The 21,348-nt window shown below is 54.9% G+C and overlaps 1 protein-coding gene across 2 annotated transcripts in view; it reads left to right on the forward strand.

Moving 5' to 3' along the window:
* Positions 1-19,989, forward strand: part of NKAIN1 (sodium/potassium transporting ATPase interacting 1) — a 53,748-nt gene extending 33,759 nt beyond the window's left edge. The window contains exons 2-7 of one of the 2 annotated variants that reach the window (XR_008630360.1): positions 8,370-8,507; positions 9,857-9,937; positions 15,826-16,039; positions 17,275-17,335; positions 17,693-17,774; positions 18,049-18,106. Coding sequence is in view for 1 of the 2 variants with exons in the window: in XM_055140872.1 (XP_054996847.1) it covers positions 8,370-8,507; positions 9,857-9,937; positions 15,842-16,039; positions 17,275-17,335; positions 17,693-17,774; positions 18,049-18,058 (570 nt within the window). In the remaining variant the exon portion in view is untranslated. Of the gene's footprint in view, positions 1-8,369; positions 8,508-9,856; positions 9,938-15,825; positions 16,040-17,274; positions 17,336-17,692; positions 17,775-18,048 lie in introns of both variants that reach the window. The other variant, XM_055140872.1, reaches the window with a different exon arrangement.
* Positions 19,990-21,348: the final 1,359 nt, after the last annotated feature.

Here is a 21,348-nt window from a genome sequence, read left to right on the forward strand (position 1 = left end):
AACAACACATATGTGTATGTGTATGTGTGAGGTTTTTTTCTAATCATCATTAAAATTTAGAAAGTTTTGGGGCTGGAGTGATAGCACAGCAGGTAGGGCGTTTGCCTTGCATGCGGCTGACCCGGATTCAAATCCCAGCATCCCATATGGTCCCCTGAGCACCGCCAGGGGTGATTCCTGAGTGCAGAGCCAGGAGTAACCCCTGTGCATGCCGGGTGTGACCCAAAAAGAAAAAAAAATTAGAAAGTTTTTCTTTATTTAGAGTTGTTTTGGTTTGGGGCGCCACAGCCGTTGGTGCTCAGCGCTTAGTCCTGGCTCGTGCTCGGGGATCACTCCTGACAGTGCTTAGGGGACTGGACTGTATGTGGTGCTGGGGATTGGATCCAGCCAGGGTCACGTGTAAAGCAAATGCCTTCCCTCCTGTGCCCTCCCTGCAGCCTTTATTTATTTGTTTCATTGTGTTTTGTGCTTTGGGCCACACCTGGCTGGTACTTGAGGGCTACTCCTGGCTCAGTGCTCTGCTCCCTTTCCCCAGCGGGCTCCGAGAACCCTGTATGCAGGAGTCTGGGTGGGGCCTTGCGGCTCCCAGAGCTGGTGTGTGGAAGCAACTCTCCGTCTGCCCGCTCCTCCCTGGAGAAGGCGGTTCACTGTGGTTGTTGTGTGTTTCCCTGCTTCGGGTTCTGCACTTACAATCACACACATTTCGGGGGGTGGTTTTTTTTTTAAACTTTTCTTTTTTTACACAAGTGGAATCATATTGTTCTGCAGTCTGTTGTTTCTCACTTAACAGTGATGAGCGTCTTGGCTGTTCTCCAGCAGGATCCGAGCTAGGACCGAGAGAGACGGGGTGTGGGTGCCCAAGAAGAGAGAGAGAAGAGTGTGTGTGTGTGTGTGTGTGTGTGTGTGACTGTGTGTGAGAGTGTGTGTATGAGTGTGTTAGTATATATATCTGTGTGGGTGACAATGTGTGTGAGTGAATGTGTATGAGCATGTGTGAGAGTATGTGTATGTTGGAGAATCTGAGTGTGTGAGTGTAAGAATGTGTGGGTGAGCTTGTGTGTGTGTGCGACCGTGTTTGTGAGTGTAAGAATGTGTGACTGAGAGGGTGTGAATGTGTGTGTATGTGTTTGTATATGTGTGAGTGAGTGTTGTGTGTGTGAAAATGTGTGACTGTGTAAGAGTGTGAGTGTGTGAGAATGTTTTTGTCTGTGAATGTGTGTGTGACCTCGTGACATGCATGTGTGTGAATGTGTGACAGTGATGGGGGCAGGAAGGCATCCCCACGAGTGCCCACATCATGGCACAGTGTGTGGGGGCCCTTGCCCTGGAGCTGTCTCCTCTCCCCCAGAGACCCACTGTATCTGTCTCCAGCCTTGAGCTCTGGGCACCCCACATCCTGTCCCCCAGCACCGCCTGCCCTGTGCCCACCGCAGTAGGCGCTCGAGAGATTCGCTCTGGTGCATTGAGCGCCCACAGGGTCCATCTGCCCTGCCATAACCCTTGTATCCACACACGCTCCTGCTTGCACGGGGTTGGACCCCAGATGGACCCTGGGAAAGGGCCATTGCCTGCCCTGGGGCCCCTCCCTGCCCTTGCTGCTGTCAGCTTGAGGGGTTGGACCAGGGGATCCCCAGGGGTCCGTCTGCGATTCAGTTCTACTCCCTCATTTCACGGATGAGGAGCGGCGTCGAGCCAGATTTTGTCAGCTGCCTCTGAAATCCATCGGGAAAGGGGGGGTTTGAGTCTGGGGTTGCCACACGGTATGTGGCTGCGGGCATGTCCAAGCACCAGCCGTGTGCCAGGCTTCTGGGCAAAGAGCTTCACCAGCACCGTCTGGCTCCTCAAAGAGGACTGGGGAGGTGGGGGGACAGGCTCAGAGAGGGGCATCGTTTGCCTCAGGTCACACAGCACCCCATGGACTGATCTGGGGCAGGAACTCCAGTCAGAGTGACCCCACATAGGGAGCCCTTGCCACCTCAGGCCCCTGTGAATTAAAACCAAAGAACCAGGCTGGGGCAAACTTTTCTCCACAAACTCTGAGACCCCTCCCTCAGCCTTTCCCAGACGGCTGGACTTCGGCGTCTACTTCCTGTGGCGACATGGCTGGAATTTTGGCCAGCAAAGTGGTTGACTTGCAGAATTGGCTGGCACAGGCTCGGCACAAGAGGCTTTTGATGGGTTCTGTGGCCCCAAGCCCAGCCCCCTCCCCAGGCTCTCCCCCAGCCAGCTTCCTGGGGCTGGGGTGGGCCCATCTGCATTATTCATCTCCCACCCCCCATGTGGGGCTCCTGGGGTTGGCGTCTAGACAGACAAGAGCATCCTACTGAGAACAGAGGCAGCCCTGACTCGGGGCTGAAGGTTCCCATGGCAACCGCATCCCCTCAGTTGGCTGCTACCCGATAAATAAATAATCAGGGTGGGGGCGGGGCATTCAGGGCAGGGGAGGGGGGCGGGGAGCTTTCTGGAGGTTTCACTCTAGAAAGGAGAGGGCTGAGTTGGGCTTGAACTGGTGGGGCCCAGAGAGCCCCCAGCACAGCCAGTGAGAGCAGGAGGTGGGGTGAGAAAGTGACCCGGTGGGAGAGAGCCAGGGCTGGTGGGAGCGCCAGGCCCGAACATGGGCTGTGGGCTGGCAAGACCGGGCCTGAAGTTCAGTTTCTAACTCACACCGCCAGACACCCGCTGGGGCCCCACGCTCTGGACACGGGCCAGCGCTGGGCGTGGTCAGGTTAGCTGGGCTCACGGGATGGAGTGGAGCCTGATGGGTGGGCGGCCAGAGCAGATCCGGAGCATGTGTGTGGGGGGTGGGGGTGGGGGCAAGCAGGAAGGGTGGGGGCAAGCAGGAAGGGTGGGGGTCTGAGGCGCTCTGGCATTCTGGGGCATCAGGAGTGCCCAGGAAGGCGCAGGATGAGTCTCCTGAGTCTCCTCTGTGCCCTGCTCTGCACCTGAAGGGAAAGGCGAGGCCAGCAGGCTGGAGAGAAGACCCCAGGGCAGGGCACAGGCTCTGCATGCGGGAGACCTGGGGTCTGTCTTCAGCCGCATGGTCCCCTGCGCCCAAGCTGGGAGTGACCCCACGCGCACACATGACCAGGTGTGTCCCCAAAGCAGCCCCACCCCAAAGCAACACATACGGCAGCAGGGGGTCTGCAGTAGAATTTTATTTTACTTTTTTTCTTTTGGTTTTTGGGCCACACATGGCTGCATTCAGGGCTCACTCCGGGCTCTGCACCCAGGAATCCTTGTCTGTACCCGGGGGAGGGGGGGGTGTGCCCTGTGCAAAGCTGGACATTAGAACCGGGGTCAGCCACATGCAAGGCAAGTGTGGAAACCGCTGTACTAACTCTCCAGGCCCTGGGAATTGATTTAAACGAATCATCATCATCATCATCATCATCCCGTTGATCGTCGAATTTCTCAAGTGGTCTCAGTAACCGCTCTCAGATTTAAACGAATGCCGCTCCTTATTACAACCCTACGAAGGAAGGATGATAAATCATACTCATTTGGGGATGCCGGGGACCAACCCGCGGCCTCACACATACATGCAAGGCTCCACGGATGAGCCTCACCCCTGCCCCGTGGACCATACTGTCTTGTCAGGGAGAAGACTGAGGCTCATCTTGATTAAGTGACCGTCCAGGGGCGGGTGGAGGCCAGCGGCTCCAGGATTCTGATCCAGACTTTGCTCCCAGTCAGCGGATTGTCTTGTTCCCAGAGGGTCAGTGCCAGGGCACGAAAGCCAGGGGTGAGTGTCGTCTGAGCATAGAGGGTCTCCGGTCAAGGTGAGATGGGGGAGAGAGGAACGAAAACACCTTGTAGGTCTGGGATGCCAGGGATTGAGTCCAGGGAGGCCGTGTGCCAGGCAAGCGCCCTCTCTGCTGTGCTGTCACGCTGGGCCTCACCCTGCTTCCTTGGGGCTCTGTTTGACTGGGGGCTTGGCAGACCCAGAGGCAATAGAGATAAACCCCCAACTTGCTAGGCCTTGTTAGTGGCCGGCCCCCTTCCGCTGCCTTTGTTCCCCCAGGAGCTGCCGTACTAGCCCGCATAGGAGGGCAGTCAAGAAGCGGGCTCCTGGTGCTGAGGCTATTCCCCCTTGATGCAGAGCACTCAGAATCTCTGCATGGGAGAGAGTTGCTGTCTCCACAGCCCCTCCACACACAGGGCAGAGGACGATGCACCAAGGCCGGCTATGACTCAAATGGCTGCTCCTAAGCTGGAGCCCACGGGGACTCCTGGGACGAGCCTGGGTGCTGGGTCTCGCTTTCATCTGTCGGGCAGCTGCTCAGACACGCTCTGGGCTCTCCGCCTGCCCCACCCATTGTCGTGCCACGGAGCTGCACCCACACCTGCTGTGTGCTTGGACACTCAGTTGTGGCACTCACACGTCAAGCTATGGCTCTTGCCAAGGGTCACTCCTTTAGCTGGTCCCCCGGCAGGTCACACTTTTTTGCTCCCAAGATGTGCTGGGCTCTCGAGGGTCACTGTGGGGCTCAGACTCAGGCTCCCCGTTGGTCGCATTCCCTGACCCTAGTGTTTTTACATTTCGGTGCTGCCCCACTGGGGATTGTGCTCTTGTAGCTGGACTGCAGTGTGTCCAGAAATCACTTTCTGTGCCCCAGGTCAGTTCACAGAGCTGCCAGCGCCGTCTATGGCAAGTTTAGCAATACCAAGGATCGAACTTCACAGTTGCAAAACAAGCATTTTTTTTAATGCTTTTTGTTCGTTTGTTTTTATTTTGTTTGGGGGCCACACCCACTGGGCTCGGGGCTTACTCACAACTCAGCATTCAGGGGGCACCCCAGGAGGGGCCGTGTGGGGAACCAAAACCAGGTCAGCTATGTACGTGGCAAGCGCCTTATCCTCTGTCCTATTGCTCTGGCCCCACAAAACAAGCATCCTAAGCCACGAGCCAGCCCTCTGTCCCCAATCTTTTTTGTTTTGTTTTGGTTTTTGAATCATACACAGTGGTGCTCAGGACTTACTTCTAGCTCAGTGCTCAGGGATCATCCCAGGTGGTGCTCAGGGGACCATATGTGGTGTGAGGGATCGAATCAGGATTGGCCGTGTGCAAGGCAAGCACCCTGCCCCTTGTGCTCTGGCTCTTGACTGCCCCCTCTGCTGTGGCCATCACCAGGCTTGCCTCTCGCCACAGTGCTCCCACAGCCGAGTGTGCTGCTCCCACGGGGCTCAACCATTCTTTGCCCACTGTGGCTGTGGTGCTTGCTAAGACTCTCACACTTGGTTGTGGCACCAGGGATACCCGATGGTATTGCCACCAGATCTTACTAGACATGTGGGGCAGCACTGGGAGCCAAATCCATGACCTTTTGCTTGGGCGGCCTTTGCTCTGCCACAGAGCCAAACCCTGGGGGCTCCAAAATAACAACTTTAGAATTGAAATTGTGGGGGCCAGAGCCATAGTAAAGTAGGTGGGGGCATTTGCCTTGCATGCGGCCAACCCGGGTTTGAGCCCCGGCATCCCATATGGTCCCCTGAGCACCACCAGGGGTAATTCCTGAGTGCAGAGCTCAGGAGGAACCCCTGAGCATTGCTGGGTGTGACCCAAAAAGCAAATAATTAATTAAAAAAGTTATAACCCATGTTGGAACTGAAATTATTTATAAACCATGGAATCTCGATTTCAAAAATATGTGTAGGGACTGGAGAGATAGGTCAGTGAGTAAGGCGTTGGTCTGTTATATGGCTGACCCGGTTCACTCCCCAGAGCTCCATATGGTCCCCTGAGCCCTGCCCAGGGTCCCTCCTAAGCAGAGAGCCAGGCATTGCCTGAGAACCACCAGGTGAGACCCCAAAATCTATATAAGTGAATAGGACTGGAGATATAATTAAATCTCTCCAGGTGGGGGCTGCCTGAAGAGCCCGCTTGGAAGAGGGAGGGAGGGAGGGAGGGAAGGAAGGAGGGTGGGAGGGCGGGTGTCACTCGGGCCCACGTCCAGCGCAGGCTGCACTGGCGGTGGTCCTCAGTTTCCTCCTCCAGCTCCCCAGGGGCTCAGGGTTGACACGGGCTGAGCCTTCCTTGAGCTGATCAGTGACCGATCGGATGGAGGAAGGGGGACAGACTGGACCTGTTGCACTGGAGATAAGACTGAGTCCAGGCTCGGCCCCGAAATCCATGGGTCCTCCTCAGTCTGTGGACCCAGAGCCTCTGGACCAGCAGCGGAGCCTTCCCAGGATGGGGGGTTGGTGATGCTCCTTGAAGGCTAAGAACCCCTTGGGCACAGGGAAGGGGAGTGGAAAGAGGGACTTGGATGGTGGGTTCAGCCCTACCGAAGCGCTGGCCGGGAATGAGGGATCAAGCAGGTCCCAGCAGGCTACACTACCGCTTGGGAGATCATTCCCCCCACCACCATTTTTTTTTTTTTTTTTGCTTTTTGGGTCACACCTGGCGATGCACAGGGGTTACTCCTGGCTCTGCACTCAGGAATTACCCCTGGTGGTGCTCAGGGGACCATATGGGATGCTGGGATTTGAACCCGGGTCAGCTGTATGCAAGGCAAACGCCCTACCCGCTGTGCTATTGCTCCAGCCCCTAATTTTTTTTAATTGAATCACAGTGATATACACATTTACAGGGTTATTCATGATTGGATTTCAGTCATATAATGTCCCAGCACCCGTCCCTTCACCAGTGTACTTTTCCCACAACCAATGAATGGTCCCAGTTCCCCTCCCACTTCCCACCCCATCCCACTGCCTGCCACTATGGTAGGCACGTTCTCTCTCTCTCTCTCTCTCTCTCTCTCTCTCTCTCTCTCTCTCTCTCTCTCTCTCGGCAGAGAGATCATTTAGAGGTTTCACGGCTGACCCCAGTTCCCTCCCTGGCACCACACAGGGTCCCCCGAGCACCATCAGGGACCAGGAGTAGCCCGAGCTCTGAGCCAGGTGTGGCCCAATGCCCCCCTTTTCCCACAAAAGAGAGAGACCCAAAGAAGCCCCCAACCCCAGGAGAGAGGGTCTGTTGCAAATGTAGCCACATGAATCATGGGCTACTGGCTCATCCACTCTCTTTGCCTCTCTGCCTTGCACCTGGGGGCCCCAGCTGGTGGTGGGGTCAGCTGCCAGCCAGTGCAAGCCACCCACCCAGCAGGAAGGCAGATCAGCTGTCCCCCAAATGGCCAGGAGACTCGCAGTGGGGGGCCAGGAGGGCGGCCAACACCCCCGAACCCTTGTGTTGGTTCTCGGGTTAGGACTGGCTCTTTCTTGGACCCACCCAGCCTGAGGGAGTGCACTCCCCGATGAAGCCCGTGGGCTGAAAGGCCCCTCCATGTTTACAGATGTGGAGCAGAGCCGTCAGCCCAGGACCGTGCCCAAACCCGCTCCGGGGCGGCAGCCGAGAGGCTCAACTCAGGACTGTTGACCTGGGCGCCGAGTCTGGTGGCAGCCCATTTGTGCGTCTGACTGGTCCTCCCTCGTGGTTTCAAAGGCCTGGGTCATGTAGCTTGCAGTGTGGCACATCGGCTGTGAGAGGCTCTGGGACTGGACGTGTCACTGGGCAGCGGGTGGCTGGTGCTGGGGTCCTGGGGCAGGGCCTCTGTGCTCTTCCCCCATGGACTCTCGCCCACCTGCTGGCTCTTCCCTGAAGTCCTCACTCTGTCACCACTAGCACGTGGCCCGGCCCCTGCTGAACCCACATCCCTAAAGCCCCACCAGACAGACATGATGTGGGCCAGCACTGTGGAAGCATGGGCGGGCGCGGCCAGGGGGCGCGGAAGCAGGCGAGGAAGAGCGGGAGGCCAGGTTTCCTGTCTCCTAGAGACCCCGGCAAGGGGGTGGGAGATGTCCCTTTATTTTCTATTTCTCTTTTGGGGAGGAGGAGGCACGTTTGGTTCTTGAACCATACTGGGTGGTGCTCAGGGCCGCCTCCTGGCTCTGCACTCCTCGTGGGGCTCGGAGGCCCACAGGGGGTGTGGGCAAGGCAAGCATGTTCCCTGCTGCACTATTGCTCCAGCCCAGAAAAAGCCCTTTTCTTAGCAACCCAAGGGGTCTGAGGTGGGGGGCTGGGGTGGCGGCGGGGAGGCTGGCTGTGAAGGGGCAGCTTGAGCCCAGAGGCACCAGAGTTATGCTCAGATCGAAATCAGGGATGGGGGCAGAGGCCTGGGAGGGGGTGGTCTTTGTGCTGACTTGACCCACGAGCCCCGGGGATGTGCAGATGCTGTGGGCCGAACCAGCAGAGCATAGAGGAAGGTGTCAGGAATCCCCGATCACCCCTAGGGATGCTCGGGCACACAACCCCCGCCCTGAGATCTCGGGGCTGGCACGAGTCTCATCCCCACTCTCCACACGGGGGCGAGGGGGGGGGACGTCCTTACCGCCCTGGGGGTGCCTGTGGCCTTAGCCTGCTCTCCCCACAGGTGGCTGCGCTGGAGCGGCAGATCTTTGACTTCCTGGGCTACCAGTGGGCACCGATCCTCGCCAACTTTCTGCACATCATGGCTGTCATCCTGGGGATCTTTGGCACCGTGCAGTACCGTTCCCGGTACCTCATTCTGGTATGGTTCCCTCAGCCACTCTCCCTGCCACCCAACCCCCCCCCCCCCGCGCTCCAACTCCCCCCACCCAGGCACTTGCCTCTGCTGTAGCTCCAGCCTGGGTACTGCGCTAGATACCCGGGCCCAGTGCTTCTTTGTGGCTACAAGAATGGTGTTTTTCCTAAAGAATTTCCCAGGGAACAAGCCTAAAGATTAGCAAGATTCATCATTCAGTGCGCGCCTCCCGCCCTGTGCCAGCACCCTGCTGAGTCCCGCAGTCCTTAATGCGGTGTTCCCACAGCCTGCGAGCCTGCTCTCACCCCCTCCGATGCCCGTGACGCTCAGGATGGTTTCCAGGTGTCCTCAGGCTCCACGGCCAGGACTCGCACAGGAGAGTCCCAGGAGGCTCTGGCAGCTTCACCTCAAGGCCTCTGGGATGGGGAGCATGGAGGAAGGGTCGTGGCTGGTTTAGCTTCTCTGGTGTGTCTTCAGTTGTGATCTAAGGGCCAGGGATGAGGCTTAAGCATTAAGCACAGCTGTAGCATGGGTGAGCCCCTGGGTTCAAACTCCTGAAACACCAGCGCCCCCCTGAGCACCATCAGGGATGGACCTGGTGGACCCTGATGATTGCCAAAAGAACGCACCACGAAGGAACCAGGAAGTTGCCAAGGGCTGCTAGTACACTTGGGAAAGGCTTTCTGGCCCTGGCACACCCTCTGTCCTCTCCCCAAGCCCTGAAAGGTTTCTGCAAACTCTGTTTTGGTGTAACTCACCCTTGCTCTGTAGCTATGTGGAGTAGATGCAGGACGCCGGCACCGCGGGGGTAACCAGTGGCCTGCGATTGCCGGAGCCTGCTCTCACACATTCTGAGATTACCCCCACACTTAATGCTGGCTCAGCCCCCAGAAGTACTTACAGAGCTCCCCCCTGACATGAGAAATACCCAGGCAAAGCCCTGGGTTATGCTTAACGCCACCTGCAGCGCCATCTGAGGGGAGGCAGCCTCTGGGCTTGCAGGCTTAGGGCGGGCAGAGATGCAGAGATGCTCGTTGCTTTGGGCAGGGCGCCATCTGGTGGCTGTTTTTCAGAGTGGCACTGAGGAGCAGCTACCCTCGTACCCAACGGGATTGCTTCTGCTTCTTCCTAACTTGTGTGAGCTTGCCAGATGGTGAAATTTCCCTGGAGAGATCAATGCCTTCCCTGCAGGGCTGTTGTAAGGACTGGATGGATGTAAATACAGCTTATATACTAGAAAGCACTCCAAAAGCAGTATTGGCTTTCCCCTGGAGCTCTGACTCCATGGGCAACCCCCTCCCCCCACCCCCATATCCCACATCCCCCACCCTGACCCCACCTCTTGCTTTTTCCAGTATGCAGCCTGGCTGGTGCTCTGGGTCGGCTGGAATGCTTTTATCATCTGCTTTTACTTGGAGGTTGGACAGCTGTCCCAGGTAAGCCTTAGGCCTGGCAGTGCCAGGGGACAGAACCTGACCATCGCCACAACCCTCCCCTAGGGCTCCAGGAGGCATAGTGGGACTGGGGCATAATCGCTAGAAGAGAATCAGTTATCAGAGTTCCTCATTCCTCACACATTCCCCCTGTGCTGCTCAGAAGCAAGTGATGGGGCTTGAGAGACGATTCAAAGGGCAACGGAGGGCGTGATCTGCTTGCGGGACCCCAGCAGGTTGCAGCCCCCTGAACCACCAGCTGTGGTGTAAATGCAGAAACACACAAAGGGTGGGGAGGTAGCTGAGGGACAGTCTCGGGGAGGCTGGACTGGAGTCCCAGGTGACCATAAGCTCAGTAGGAACCAGAAGACTGCGTTTGTCGGAGCAAGGGAGGGGAAACAGCATGCGTTTTGTACTACTCAGTCCATAAGTATTTGAATCCACTTCTGGTTTTAATTTTTTGGCGACTGTTGTTTAGATGAGGTATTTTTGTTTTGTTTTTTCAGTGCCAGGCATCAAACCCAGGGCCTCACACATGCCAGGCGTGAGACCACTGAGCCACATCCCCGGCCCTGGATCCAGTTTTGGTTACTGTTTTTCAGGAAAAAAAAAAAAGATGAGCAGGGCCTTATTCAGGGAAGCTAGACCTGATCACCTAAAGAACATCTCGCTTAAGAAGAGCAAACTCAGGGGCCAGAGCGATAGCACAGCGGTAGGGCGTTTGCCTTGCACGCGGCTGACCCGGGTTTGATCCCCCACATCCCATATGGTCCCCCAAGCACTGCCAGGAGTAATTCCTGAGTGCAGAGCCAGGAGTAACCCCTGAGCATCGCTGGGTGTGACCCAAAAAAAGCAAACTCAGAGGTGCTACTTTTATTTTTTGACTTCCCGAGCAGTGCTCAGAGGTCTGAGGGCCACTCAGTCAACAGGACTGGCAGTTCAGTGCAGAGGTTTGAGGATGAGGGGCTGCTTGGGCCGTGCAGTGCCAAGGATCACCAGGGTCACCCCAGCAGTGCTTGGGGACCTCCAGAGTCACACCCAGCAGAGCTCAGGGCTACCATGTAGTGGCAGGGACTGAACCTGGATTGGCGTCTCCAAACCATGTGCTTCACTCCTGTCCTGTACTTATTAAGCCCGGGACTATGCATTCCCAAGTGGCGAGACGGACAGGGACACAAGTACGATAATGCAAAAGCAGAAGGAGTTTTATTCCAGTATACTGGGGTCAACTATCTCACCCACAGAGTGGTCTCTTGGTAGCGACCCCAACTTCATGCAGCAAGCAGTTTCTATAGGGTTTGATTACATAAGCAGCACATGCCTTATTGTTTCAGAAAAAAAATCTTACTTAGCTACCAAACAAAGGTGTTTTGGCAAGTGTGTAGGGTGACAGTGGTCAGGCAATAGTTAAACAATGCTTTCCTCTAGCAGTTTATGGTTACATATGCTACTCATTTTTTCAGGGTTAACAAAAGGCGATTTCTGGGGCATTGTGAGAATTGACTGATTGAACCCACTTTCTGAGCCCAGGAACTTTCCCAAGTGGATTCAGGTTGGCCAGTAGCACATTGTATCATTGCTGAGAAGTTGAAACTGTTTCAGTTCCGGGAACTGAACCTGAGGCCTAGCTGATTTTGCCGATGTCTGCCGGCCTATGATGGCCAGTTTTGCCCTTACTTACTATCACTCCAGCCCTGTAACTTCTACTTTTAGCTACAAAGGAAGCAAACTCTATGCTGAGCATTGGTTTAGCCATCCAGTCCTGTAGGTCTGAATCCCAGCTCTGCCGTTTCCCACTGTGTGCGCCTAGGCAGCTGTCTCCCTCCCTCGGATAGTCGGTTTCCTGCCCTAGCACCTCCCAGCTTCCTCTGATTGCTGAGGGGGGTGCAAAGGGATGGTATGTCCCAGCGCTAGGCGTCTGCTCAGTGCAGAGTGAATATTAACAGGCTGCATGAGTGAACAGACTGATGAACATATACAGATGCATACCATGGTTAGGAATTTTGGTTAAGAAATTTTTGATCTGGAACCAGAGAGGGCAAAGAGGAGGCTTTCTAGCCTTGCGTGCGGCCAGTCTGCGTTAGATCTCTGACAACACATATGGTCCCCTGGGCATCACCAGGAGTGATCATTGAGCACAGAGCCAGGAGTAAATCCAGATAAAAGCTGGGTGTGGCAATTAATAATAATAATGATAATAATAATAATTATTATTCCTGGGCTGGAGCGATAGCACAGCAGTTAGGCGTTCACCTTTCACGTGGCCGACCCGAGTTCGATTCCTCCGCCCCTCTTGGAGAGCCCGGCAAGCTACTGAGAGTATAGAGCCCGCGCGGCAGAGCCTGGCAAGCTACCTGTGCATATTGGATATGCCAAAAACAGTAACAATAAGTCTCTCAATGAGGGACGTTACTGGTGCCTGCTCGAACAAATTGATTATTCCTACTCTGGGGGGCCAGAAAAATTGTATAGAGGAAACACATTGTCTTGTACACAAAGGCCCACCAGGGTTCAATCTCTGGCACTGCATATGATCCCAAGAGCACCACTAGATGTGGCCCCAAAACAAACATAAAAGCAAGAATTTCTGGGGCCAGAGCGATAGCACAGCGGGTAGGGCATTTGCCTTGCACGCTGCCGACACGGATTCGATCCCCGGCATCCCATATGGTCCTCAAAGCACTGCCAGAAGCAATTCCTGAGTGCAAAGCCAGGAGTAACCCCTGAGCATTGCTGGGTGTGACCCAAAAAGAAAAAAAAAAAGCAAGAATTTCTGGTCTTGGGGCTGGAGCAATAGCACAACGGGTAGGGCGTTTGCCTTGCACTCGGCCAACCCGGGTTCTAATCCCAGCATCCCATATGGTCCTCTGAGCACCACCAGGGGTAATTCCTGAGTGAAGAGCCAGGAGTAACCCCTGTGCATCGCCGGGTGTGACCCAAAAACCAAAAAAAAAAAAAAAAAAGAATTTCTGGTCTAAGAGGCCAGAGAGGTAGTATAATGAGTAAGGTAATTGCCTTGCATGCTACCAACCCGGATTTGATCCCCAAAACTCCATGGGGGTCCCTGAGCCCCACCAGAGTGATCCTTGGACATAGGACCAGAAGTAAACACTGAACACTGGCAGGTGTGACCCCCTCAGCCCCAAGAAAAAAAATTCTGATCTCGGCCAGTCAGATCACTATTTTATTTTTTTTAGTGACACAACATAGTGGGTTTCGGGGGTTGGAGCGGTAGCACAGTGGATAGGGTGTTTGCCTTGCATGCTGCCAACCCGGGTTCAATTCCCAGCATCCCATATGGTTCCCCAAGCACCACCAGGAATAATTTCTGAGTGCATAAGCCAGGAGGAACCCCTGTGCATCGCCGGGTATGACCCAAAAAGACAAACAAACAAAAAAGATGGGAGGGGAGGGCCAGAAAGATAGTATAGTGGGTAGGGTCTTTGCCTTGCATATAGACAACTTGGGTTCAATCCTCAGTATCCGGTATGGCCCCTCAAGCTCAGTCAGGAGTGATCCCTGAATGCTAAGCCAGGAGAAAGCCCTGAGCACTGCCGGGTGTGGCCCCCAAAAACAAAATAAATACATTTAAAGAAAGCAATTGAGTCTCAACTTCATTCTTTTTTTTTTTTTTCTTTTTTGGGCTGGAGTAATAGCACAGTGGTAGGGTGTTTGCCTTGCACATGGCCGACCAGGGTTCAATTCCTCTGCCCCTCTCGGTGAGCCTGGCAAGTTACCATGAGTATCTTGCCCACACAGCAGAGCCTGGCAAGCTACCCATTATGTATTCAATATACCAAAAACAGTAACAACAAGTCTCAAAATGGAGACGTTACTGGTGCCCACTCGAGCAAATCGATGAGCAACGGGATGACAGTGACAGTGGATCGCACCCAGCGATGCTCAATTGTTACCCTGCCGCTGCACTCAGGAATTACTCTGGTGGTGCTAGGGGGACCATATGGGGTACCAGAGATCAAACCCGGATCGGCTATATGTATGTAAAGCAAATGCCCTACCCACTGTACTATGGCTCCGGTCCCTCAAGTTCATTGTGAGACTCCTTCCTCCCATTAAGGAAGAAAAAAGAAGTGAGAAGAGAGGAATATGTATTCAAGTGAGAACACGGGCTTCTCCAAAGTGGAAAAAGAAGCAAGGAAGGAGACGCACAGAGCTATGTCAGAGACGGGCTGGACTTAAGAGAGTAAACCCCATTCTCCATTTTAAATGGGGGGACAAGGACTAAAATGAGAAAAGCTTTGCCCAGCAACACTTTCTGTCACACACAGAAAAGTGGTATGTCGCTATTCCCAGGTGGGGGTCATCAGACTGCCCGTGGTTATCTGAGGGTCCCCTTGGTGCATTCGGGGCTGATCACCATCCCCCAGCCGGCTGATGAACAAAGGGACAGGGGCCACCAGGCTGGTAGGTAATCAGTGGCTCTTCAAGTCTCACAGCATCAGCTACAGAGAAATCATGAAGGGTTGGGGGTAGCAATTACATGTAGGTGTGGTTGAACATTATCATAAACAATGGACAGATATAAAGCCTTTCCTTCAGGGGGAGTTCTTCAAGGAGATTAATTCAAGGACAAAATCTCATCAGCACTCGAGATTCCTGCTAGGAGATCCACCCAAGGGCTGAATTCCACCTAAGGGTGTATTACTTTTCCTTTCCTTAGCCAGTATCCATTTAAACAATCATCTTAAATTTACTTCTTAATAATATTTCTAGTCATTCTGCATGGGCACAGTAAGAGATATATTAAGCTTAAAGGGTGGCTCCTCCTGAGGAAATCCTCAGGCCAGGTTAGTCTTTCCTAACCCCAGGGTCCTTATTTAGTTACTTCTTTTTGGTCATGACAGAGTTTGTTCCATGACCTTGCTCTTATTATACTTTTTATGGCGCTTAGCCTGTCCCTTTTCCATGACAGGATTGCTTACAGCTTGCCCTGGGTCCATCCTTGTCCCTCGGGGGATCCCCATTTTTGGGTGTTAGGAACTAAGGGCAATTGAGGCTTAAGTCAAGTAAGTATGATGAACGCCCAGGAGTAAATATTATTCAGAGTCGTTAACTCCCATGTTACAAAAGCATAGCATTAACTGTCTTCCTGTGTCTATACAAAAAGGATATTGCTCTAAAGTAAACTGTGCAAAGGACATAAAGAAAAAAGCAATATTCCGCCCCTCTCGGAGAGCCCGGCAAGCTACCGAGAGTACCGTGCCTGCCCGGCAGAACCTGGCAAGTTACCTGTTGCATATTGGGTATGCCAAAAACAGTAACAAATAAGTCTCACAATGAGAGACATTACTGGTGCCCACTTGAACAAATCAATGAGAAACGATATGACAGTGACAGTGACACAAAGTCCAAAGCCCTCAGAAGAGTTTGACTTTTCAAGTCACAGGGTCTGAATTTGGGGAATATTGGTGATTAAAAGATAGGGGAAGAAGATCACAGAGGAGAGGCTAAGGATATACACAGATGATTAGGAGTACCTGATGGAATTGGATGTGCCTTGGGAGCACTGTGGTGGGAGTAACTCAATAAACCTAAGCTTCCCAAAGGAAGGACAAACCAATGTTACTTCTTAAAATGCTTAGAACTATAATCCAACAGTGCTGAGTGATCTGAATGGCCAGTGGTAGGACCTGTGTTGAGGATTTCACCAGTGACTGGAAGGTTGGGCTGTGAATGTCCCTACCAGTCCTGAAATGACGGGGTTCTGCGGGGGTCAGCTCCAGACTCTGCTATTGGAGTTGATTCTACATGGTCCTCAGGCTCCACCTACTGGCCACATGTAGACTTGCAGGCACTAGTCCAAGGATGAAATAGGCCTTATAGTCTCCTGGGCCTGGGGAGGAGCCCCTCCCCCCAGCTCAGTATCCCAGGCCCCCCTGCCCCCAGGACCGGGACTTCATCATGACCTTCAACACATCTCTGCACCGCTCCTGGTGGATGGAGAACGGGCCTGGCTGCCTGGTAACCCCTGTCCTGAACTCCCGCCTGACCCTGGAAGACCACCATGTCATCTCCGTCACGGGCTGCCTGCTCGACTACCCCTACATCGAAGCACTCAGCAGTGCACTGCAGATCTTCCTGGCCGTGAGTCCACACACCCCAGCCTCTCCTGTTCACCATAGTTAGGAGGGACACACCTAGGGCTTCAGCCTTCCGGGGCTGCTTCCCGGCTCTGTCCTGTGTCTGGTGTCCCCTCTCCATCCTAGTGACTGAGCTGGCTTAACACACTAGGCCTGCGTCGGTCCTGGTGAGTCTCCAGTTTACTCACTGTGTAATCTTGGACTTGTTGTCTCCAGTGTTGTCTCCAGTGTCCCCAAAACAGATATCAGCCCAGGTATGAAGAGGGGTGCTAGAGTTACCATCCCAGGTATGAAAGAGGGGTGCTAGAGTTACCAGTCTGGCTATGAAGAGGGGTGTTAGAGTTACCAGCCGGGTATGAAGAGGAGTGCTAGATTTATCAGCCCAGGTATGAAAGAGGGGTGCTAGAATAACCAACCCGGGTATGAAGAGGGCTGCTATACTTGTCATCTGGGTTATGAAAGAGGGGTGCTAGAGTTACCAGCTGGGTATGAAGAGGGGTGCTAGATTTATCAGCCCAGGTATGAAGAGGGGTGCTAAAGTTACCAGCCGGGGTGCTGGAGTGATAGCACAGCGGATAAGGCGTTTGCCTTGCACACGGCCGACCCGGGTTCGATTCCCAGCATCCCATATGGTCCCCTGAGCACTGCTAGGGGTAATTCCTGAGTGCAGTGCCAGGAATAACTCTGTGCATTGTGAGGTGTGACCCAAAAAGCAATTAATAAATAAATAACTTGATTGATAAATAAATAAAGTTTCCAGCCGGGTATGAAGAGGGGTGCTAGAGTTACCAGCCTGGGTGTGAAGAAGGGAGCTAGAGTTACTAGCAGTTATGAAAGAGGGGTGATAGACTTGTCATCTGGGTTATGAAAAAGGGTGCTAGAGTTACCAGTCCAGGTATGAAGAGGGGTGCTAGAGTTACCAGCCTGGGTATGAAAGGGAAGTGCCTCCTTTGCGACCGTCATTGTCCCCACTTTACACACACAAGGCCACATAATCCTCTTTCCTCCTAAGCCAATAGGGCATTGATTGCCCAGGTCCAGCTGGAGACACTGAGGCTCAGAGAGGTAATCACTGGGCCCGAGTGCCACGCATGGAAGGGAGCACAGAACCTGCGTTTTTCACGTTTCCATTGCCCTGATGCTGTTGTGGGCTTGCCTTGTCTGGGGACTGGCGAGTGGGAGGGCGGGTCAGACGCTGCCCTGTTGTCCTTCCCGCCCTGACACGCCTGCTCTCCACAGCTCTTCGGCTTTGTGTTCGCCTGTTATGTGAGCAAAGTGTTCCTGGAGGAAGAGGACAGCTGTGAGTAGCCCTGGGGCCCTTCAGCACCACGGACAGAGCCTTGCCTGCAAGGGGGGGCAGTGGGGAATGGGGGTGGCAGTGGAGAAGAAGGTAGCAGGGGTGAGTGGGAGGGGCCCATTGTGTGATGCCTGTTGGGCACCTCCTCCCAGTCTCTGACCCACCCTGTGACTTAGTCTGCCTCCCCCCTGCCTCCCCCCCAGCAGCCCACTGCCCTCGTCCCCAGGTCTTCTGAGCCCGGCTCCTTCCAGGCCCCACTTTTAGAAAGAAGCTCCTTGGGGGGAAGCCACGGCCCAGATGCAGCCCCAGAGTCCTCCCTCTTAGCCCTACCCCTAACCCAGGCCTCTGCCTCTGCCGCAGTTGACTTCATCGGTGGCTTTGACTCCTACGGGTACCAGGCGCCCCAGAAGACGTCGCATTTACAGCTGCAGCCTCTGTACACGTGGGTTTGGGGGCTTGGCTTTGTTTGGGGGGGTGGGGCACGCCCGGCGGTTCTCCTGGCTCTGCGCTGGGGTATCCCTGCTGGCTCTGGCGGGCTTAGGGGACCACAGCGGGTGCCGGGGACCCAGCTGGGGCCGGCCACGTGCAAGGCAAGCGCCCTGCCCGCTGTGTTGTCCCGCCGGGCCCTGTGCGAGCAGGGTGGGGTGGAGAGAAGAGGGGGGCGTGGGGAGGCCGTCAGGAGACTCGCGTCCCTAACGTGCCTTTGTCCCCCGCAGGTCCGGCTAACTTCTGCTCAGCGCCCACCCCGCGGCCACTTCGCCTGTGGCTGGACCGACTACACCACCTCCGCCACCGCCGCCGCTCAGGCCCGCATGGGCTGGCGCGCCCCATGGCGGCCTGAGGACCGACTGCAGCCTTCGCTGGCTGCCCATGGCTGGGCAGCGGACTTGGACTTGGCCCTTGCCCAGGCTCTGGGTGGGGCAAGTTGGGGTGCGGGAGGGGGATCTCGGGGTTTGTATTTTTTTTAACTCAGCCTTGGCCGGCGCTGGGGCCTCCCTCTGTCCCCCAGCCTCTCCCTGCCACCCTCCCCTCAGCATCCTGTCCCCTGTCCAGAGAGAAAAGGCAGAGTGGACAGACTCACCCCATCTCTCTGCACTCACTCATTCCCGGGCCCCGGGGAGCGGGAGTCCTGGCTTCTAAGCGCTTCTCCCTCACTGACTGTGGGGCCTGGCCCTGGAAGCCCTCTCTGGGCCTCAGTTTCCCCACCTCAGATAATTAAAATCACCCCTTAGCCAATGGAACGCTTCCCAGCCTTCTCATTTGACTCTCAGCCCCCCCTAACCCTCACCCCCCTGTGGTAGACTGAGACTGTCATTCTCCTTGGGAACTTCGGGTGGGAACTGTAGCTCAGAGATATGAAGGGACTTGCTCAGGGCCCACACCGGGCTGCGATGGCATTTACTCCAAACCCCATGCCTAGTCTCTGTTCCATTTCCAAGCTCCTTTTCCCCAGGACCCTCTAGAACTATGTGAACCCCCCTCCCCCCCACACACAGCACTGATGCCTTGCAGCTACCACTCACCACCAACCCTCTTAAAGCAATATCCCCTTTCTCTGGCTGGAAACGGATCCAGGGGAACTTGAAGCCCTGAACCTAGACCGCTGAGTCCAACCTGACCGCGGGGACGCCTCCTGCTCACCCTCGGCCTGCCCTTGGCAACCTTCCAAGTTCTCTCCAGTCCAAGAAGGGATCATGACTCAGTCATGCATCACTGCGCTGGTCCCTGGCACTTGTGGCACAAGTGTCTGCCACACCCCACCCCACACCCACCTGGCAGCACCACCACTGCCCCCCACCTGCTCTGGGAAATTCAGCCTGTAGGAAACCTGAGGTTCCAGAGTGGACAAGGCAGAGCTGGCCCAGCCTCAGTCTCTGACGCGGGTAATGTCCAGCACCAACCTCTGAAGGGCAGATGGGGCTGTGGGCCCTGGTTCCTGGAGCTCTTTCCTCCCATGGACACCTCCACAGCGGGAGCAGGACAGTCAAGGTCGCTCCCTGGTTTGGGAGGAGGGAGCAGGCCTGGATTGGGGCCATGCCCCATGGTTCTCTGGCCTTACTCCTGGCTCTGTGCTCAGGGATCACTCCTTGGTGGGCTCAGGGGACTATAGGGGGTCCTAGGGCTCAACCCCCAGGCTGGCAAGGCAAGCGCCCTCCCCGCTGTTTGTCCCACCGGCCGACTCACCATGCCTCGAGCAGGGTGGGGTGGAGCGTGGAGATGCAGGGAGTGGGTGGCGTGTGGGCCATGCACAGCGGCCTTATGGGGGTAGGGGTCCTCTCCCCAACACTCCTTGCTCTCTGTTCACCCCTCAAGCTTTCCCCATCATCGAAGGTCAAACAGCCTCCAGAGCTGGGCCTTGTGCCTCCAGCCCACTGCAGGGGCTTCTCCAACCACCACAGACCCCGGGGTTGGCCTGGTCAGCCTGAGGGTGCAGCCTCAAGGAATTCTCCGGACCCCAATCCTTTCCTCCCACCCATGCCAGCTGTCATCTCCCTCCCCAGCTTTCCCTGCCCCTTTTCTATTCAACAGGTTCAGCCACTGGTGCTTTGCAGCCTATTGTTTTTATAAGATCGTCTCTGCCAGGGCCACGTTCTCTTCCTGAGGCCATGCAAGGTGGACTCTGTGCAGTGGCGGATTAAAGACTGGTGTTTGCTTCTCTGTCCTGCCGCGAGTCAGCTCCCATGAGAGAAGGACAGAGAAAGTTGGGCAAGGCTGGGAGGCGAAGTCACTGCCCTAATAGGACAGCCCTGGGGCCCTGGTTTGTGCCTCCTGGCTGTGTGGCTAGGCACGACTTCCCCTCCTTACCCAGAGAATCAGGTGGCACTAAGAATCCGGGGAGCTGTCTATTGATTTTCCTGATGAAGTACATTTGAGGGGGGGTGGGGTGTCTGCTTCCAAATAGCCTTTGCATCTTGCTCCATCCATTCCTGACGAGGAATTCCATTCCTGACATGGAAAAAGACAGCACAGAGTGACTTGGACACAGAAGCCTTTTTTGACACATCAGTGGTTGTTTTCCTCGTTCCCTTTCCTGTGATGATGCCAGCCACCAGGCACTCGGGGGCAGCTCTGGCCCGCTCACACGTGGTACTCGCCAGGGTTACACGCTTTAGTCGGGGTGCTTGCACACACTTGGTTGCAGTGCACGGGAGATCACACGCTTTGTGGTGCCAGGGATCATAAGCAGCAGTGCCACTGGGAGTGGCACTTGGCATGTGGGGTGGTGCTGGGGATCAAACAAACTCTTGGCCTCTTGCCTAAAGGTGGTTGCTTTACCGACTACCACTGAGCCACATCCATAGCTGCAGTTCTTGCAAAAATTATTTACATATTTGTTTCTCTCTCTCTCTCTCTCTCTCTCTCTCTCTAAGGTACAAGTGCCTTACCTGCTGTACTATCACTCTGGCCCCCTCCCACCTCTTTTCTGCAGCTGACAGTTTATTCTACTTTCCCATTTCACATAAATGAATCTTGGAATCTTCCCCCAATAATGCACCTGTCCTTGGGCTGGAGAGAGCTCAGCTGGCTGAGAACATGCTTTCCATGCCTAGATTTGATCCCCAGCACTGCATACTGTTCACCGAAGCCCTGCTGGGAGCCACCTGTGAGCACAGCGCCAGCATTCACACCACTGGGGCTGACACACACACAAAATAATAACTGGGAAATTTTTTTTTTTTTTTTTGCTTTTTGGGTCACACCTGGCGATGCACAGGGGTTCCTCCTGGCTCTGCACTCAGGAATTACCCCTGGCGGTGCTCAGGGGACCATATGGGATGCTGGGAATCGAACCCGGGTCGGCCGCGTGCAAGGCAAACACCCTACCCGCTGTGCTATTGCTCCAGCCCCATAACTGGGAATTTTTTTAATTAAGATTTCCCAATTGGAAAAAAATAAAAGATTCCTCTGTGATGGGCTGAAGAGATAGTTTAGTGGGAAGGGCACTTGCCTTGCACAAAGTCCACCTGGATTTTTTTTTTCTTTTTCTTTCTTTCTTTTTTTTTTTTTTTGAGGGG

The sequence above is a fragment of the Sorex araneus genome, chromosome 5 (assembly GCF_027595985.1).
Source record: "Sorex araneus isolate mSorAra2 chromosome 5, mSorAra2.pri, whole genome shotgun sequence".
Taxonomy (NCBI): domain Eukaryota; kingdom Metazoa; phylum Chordata; class Mammalia; order Eulipotyphla; family Soricidae; genus Sorex; species Sorex araneus.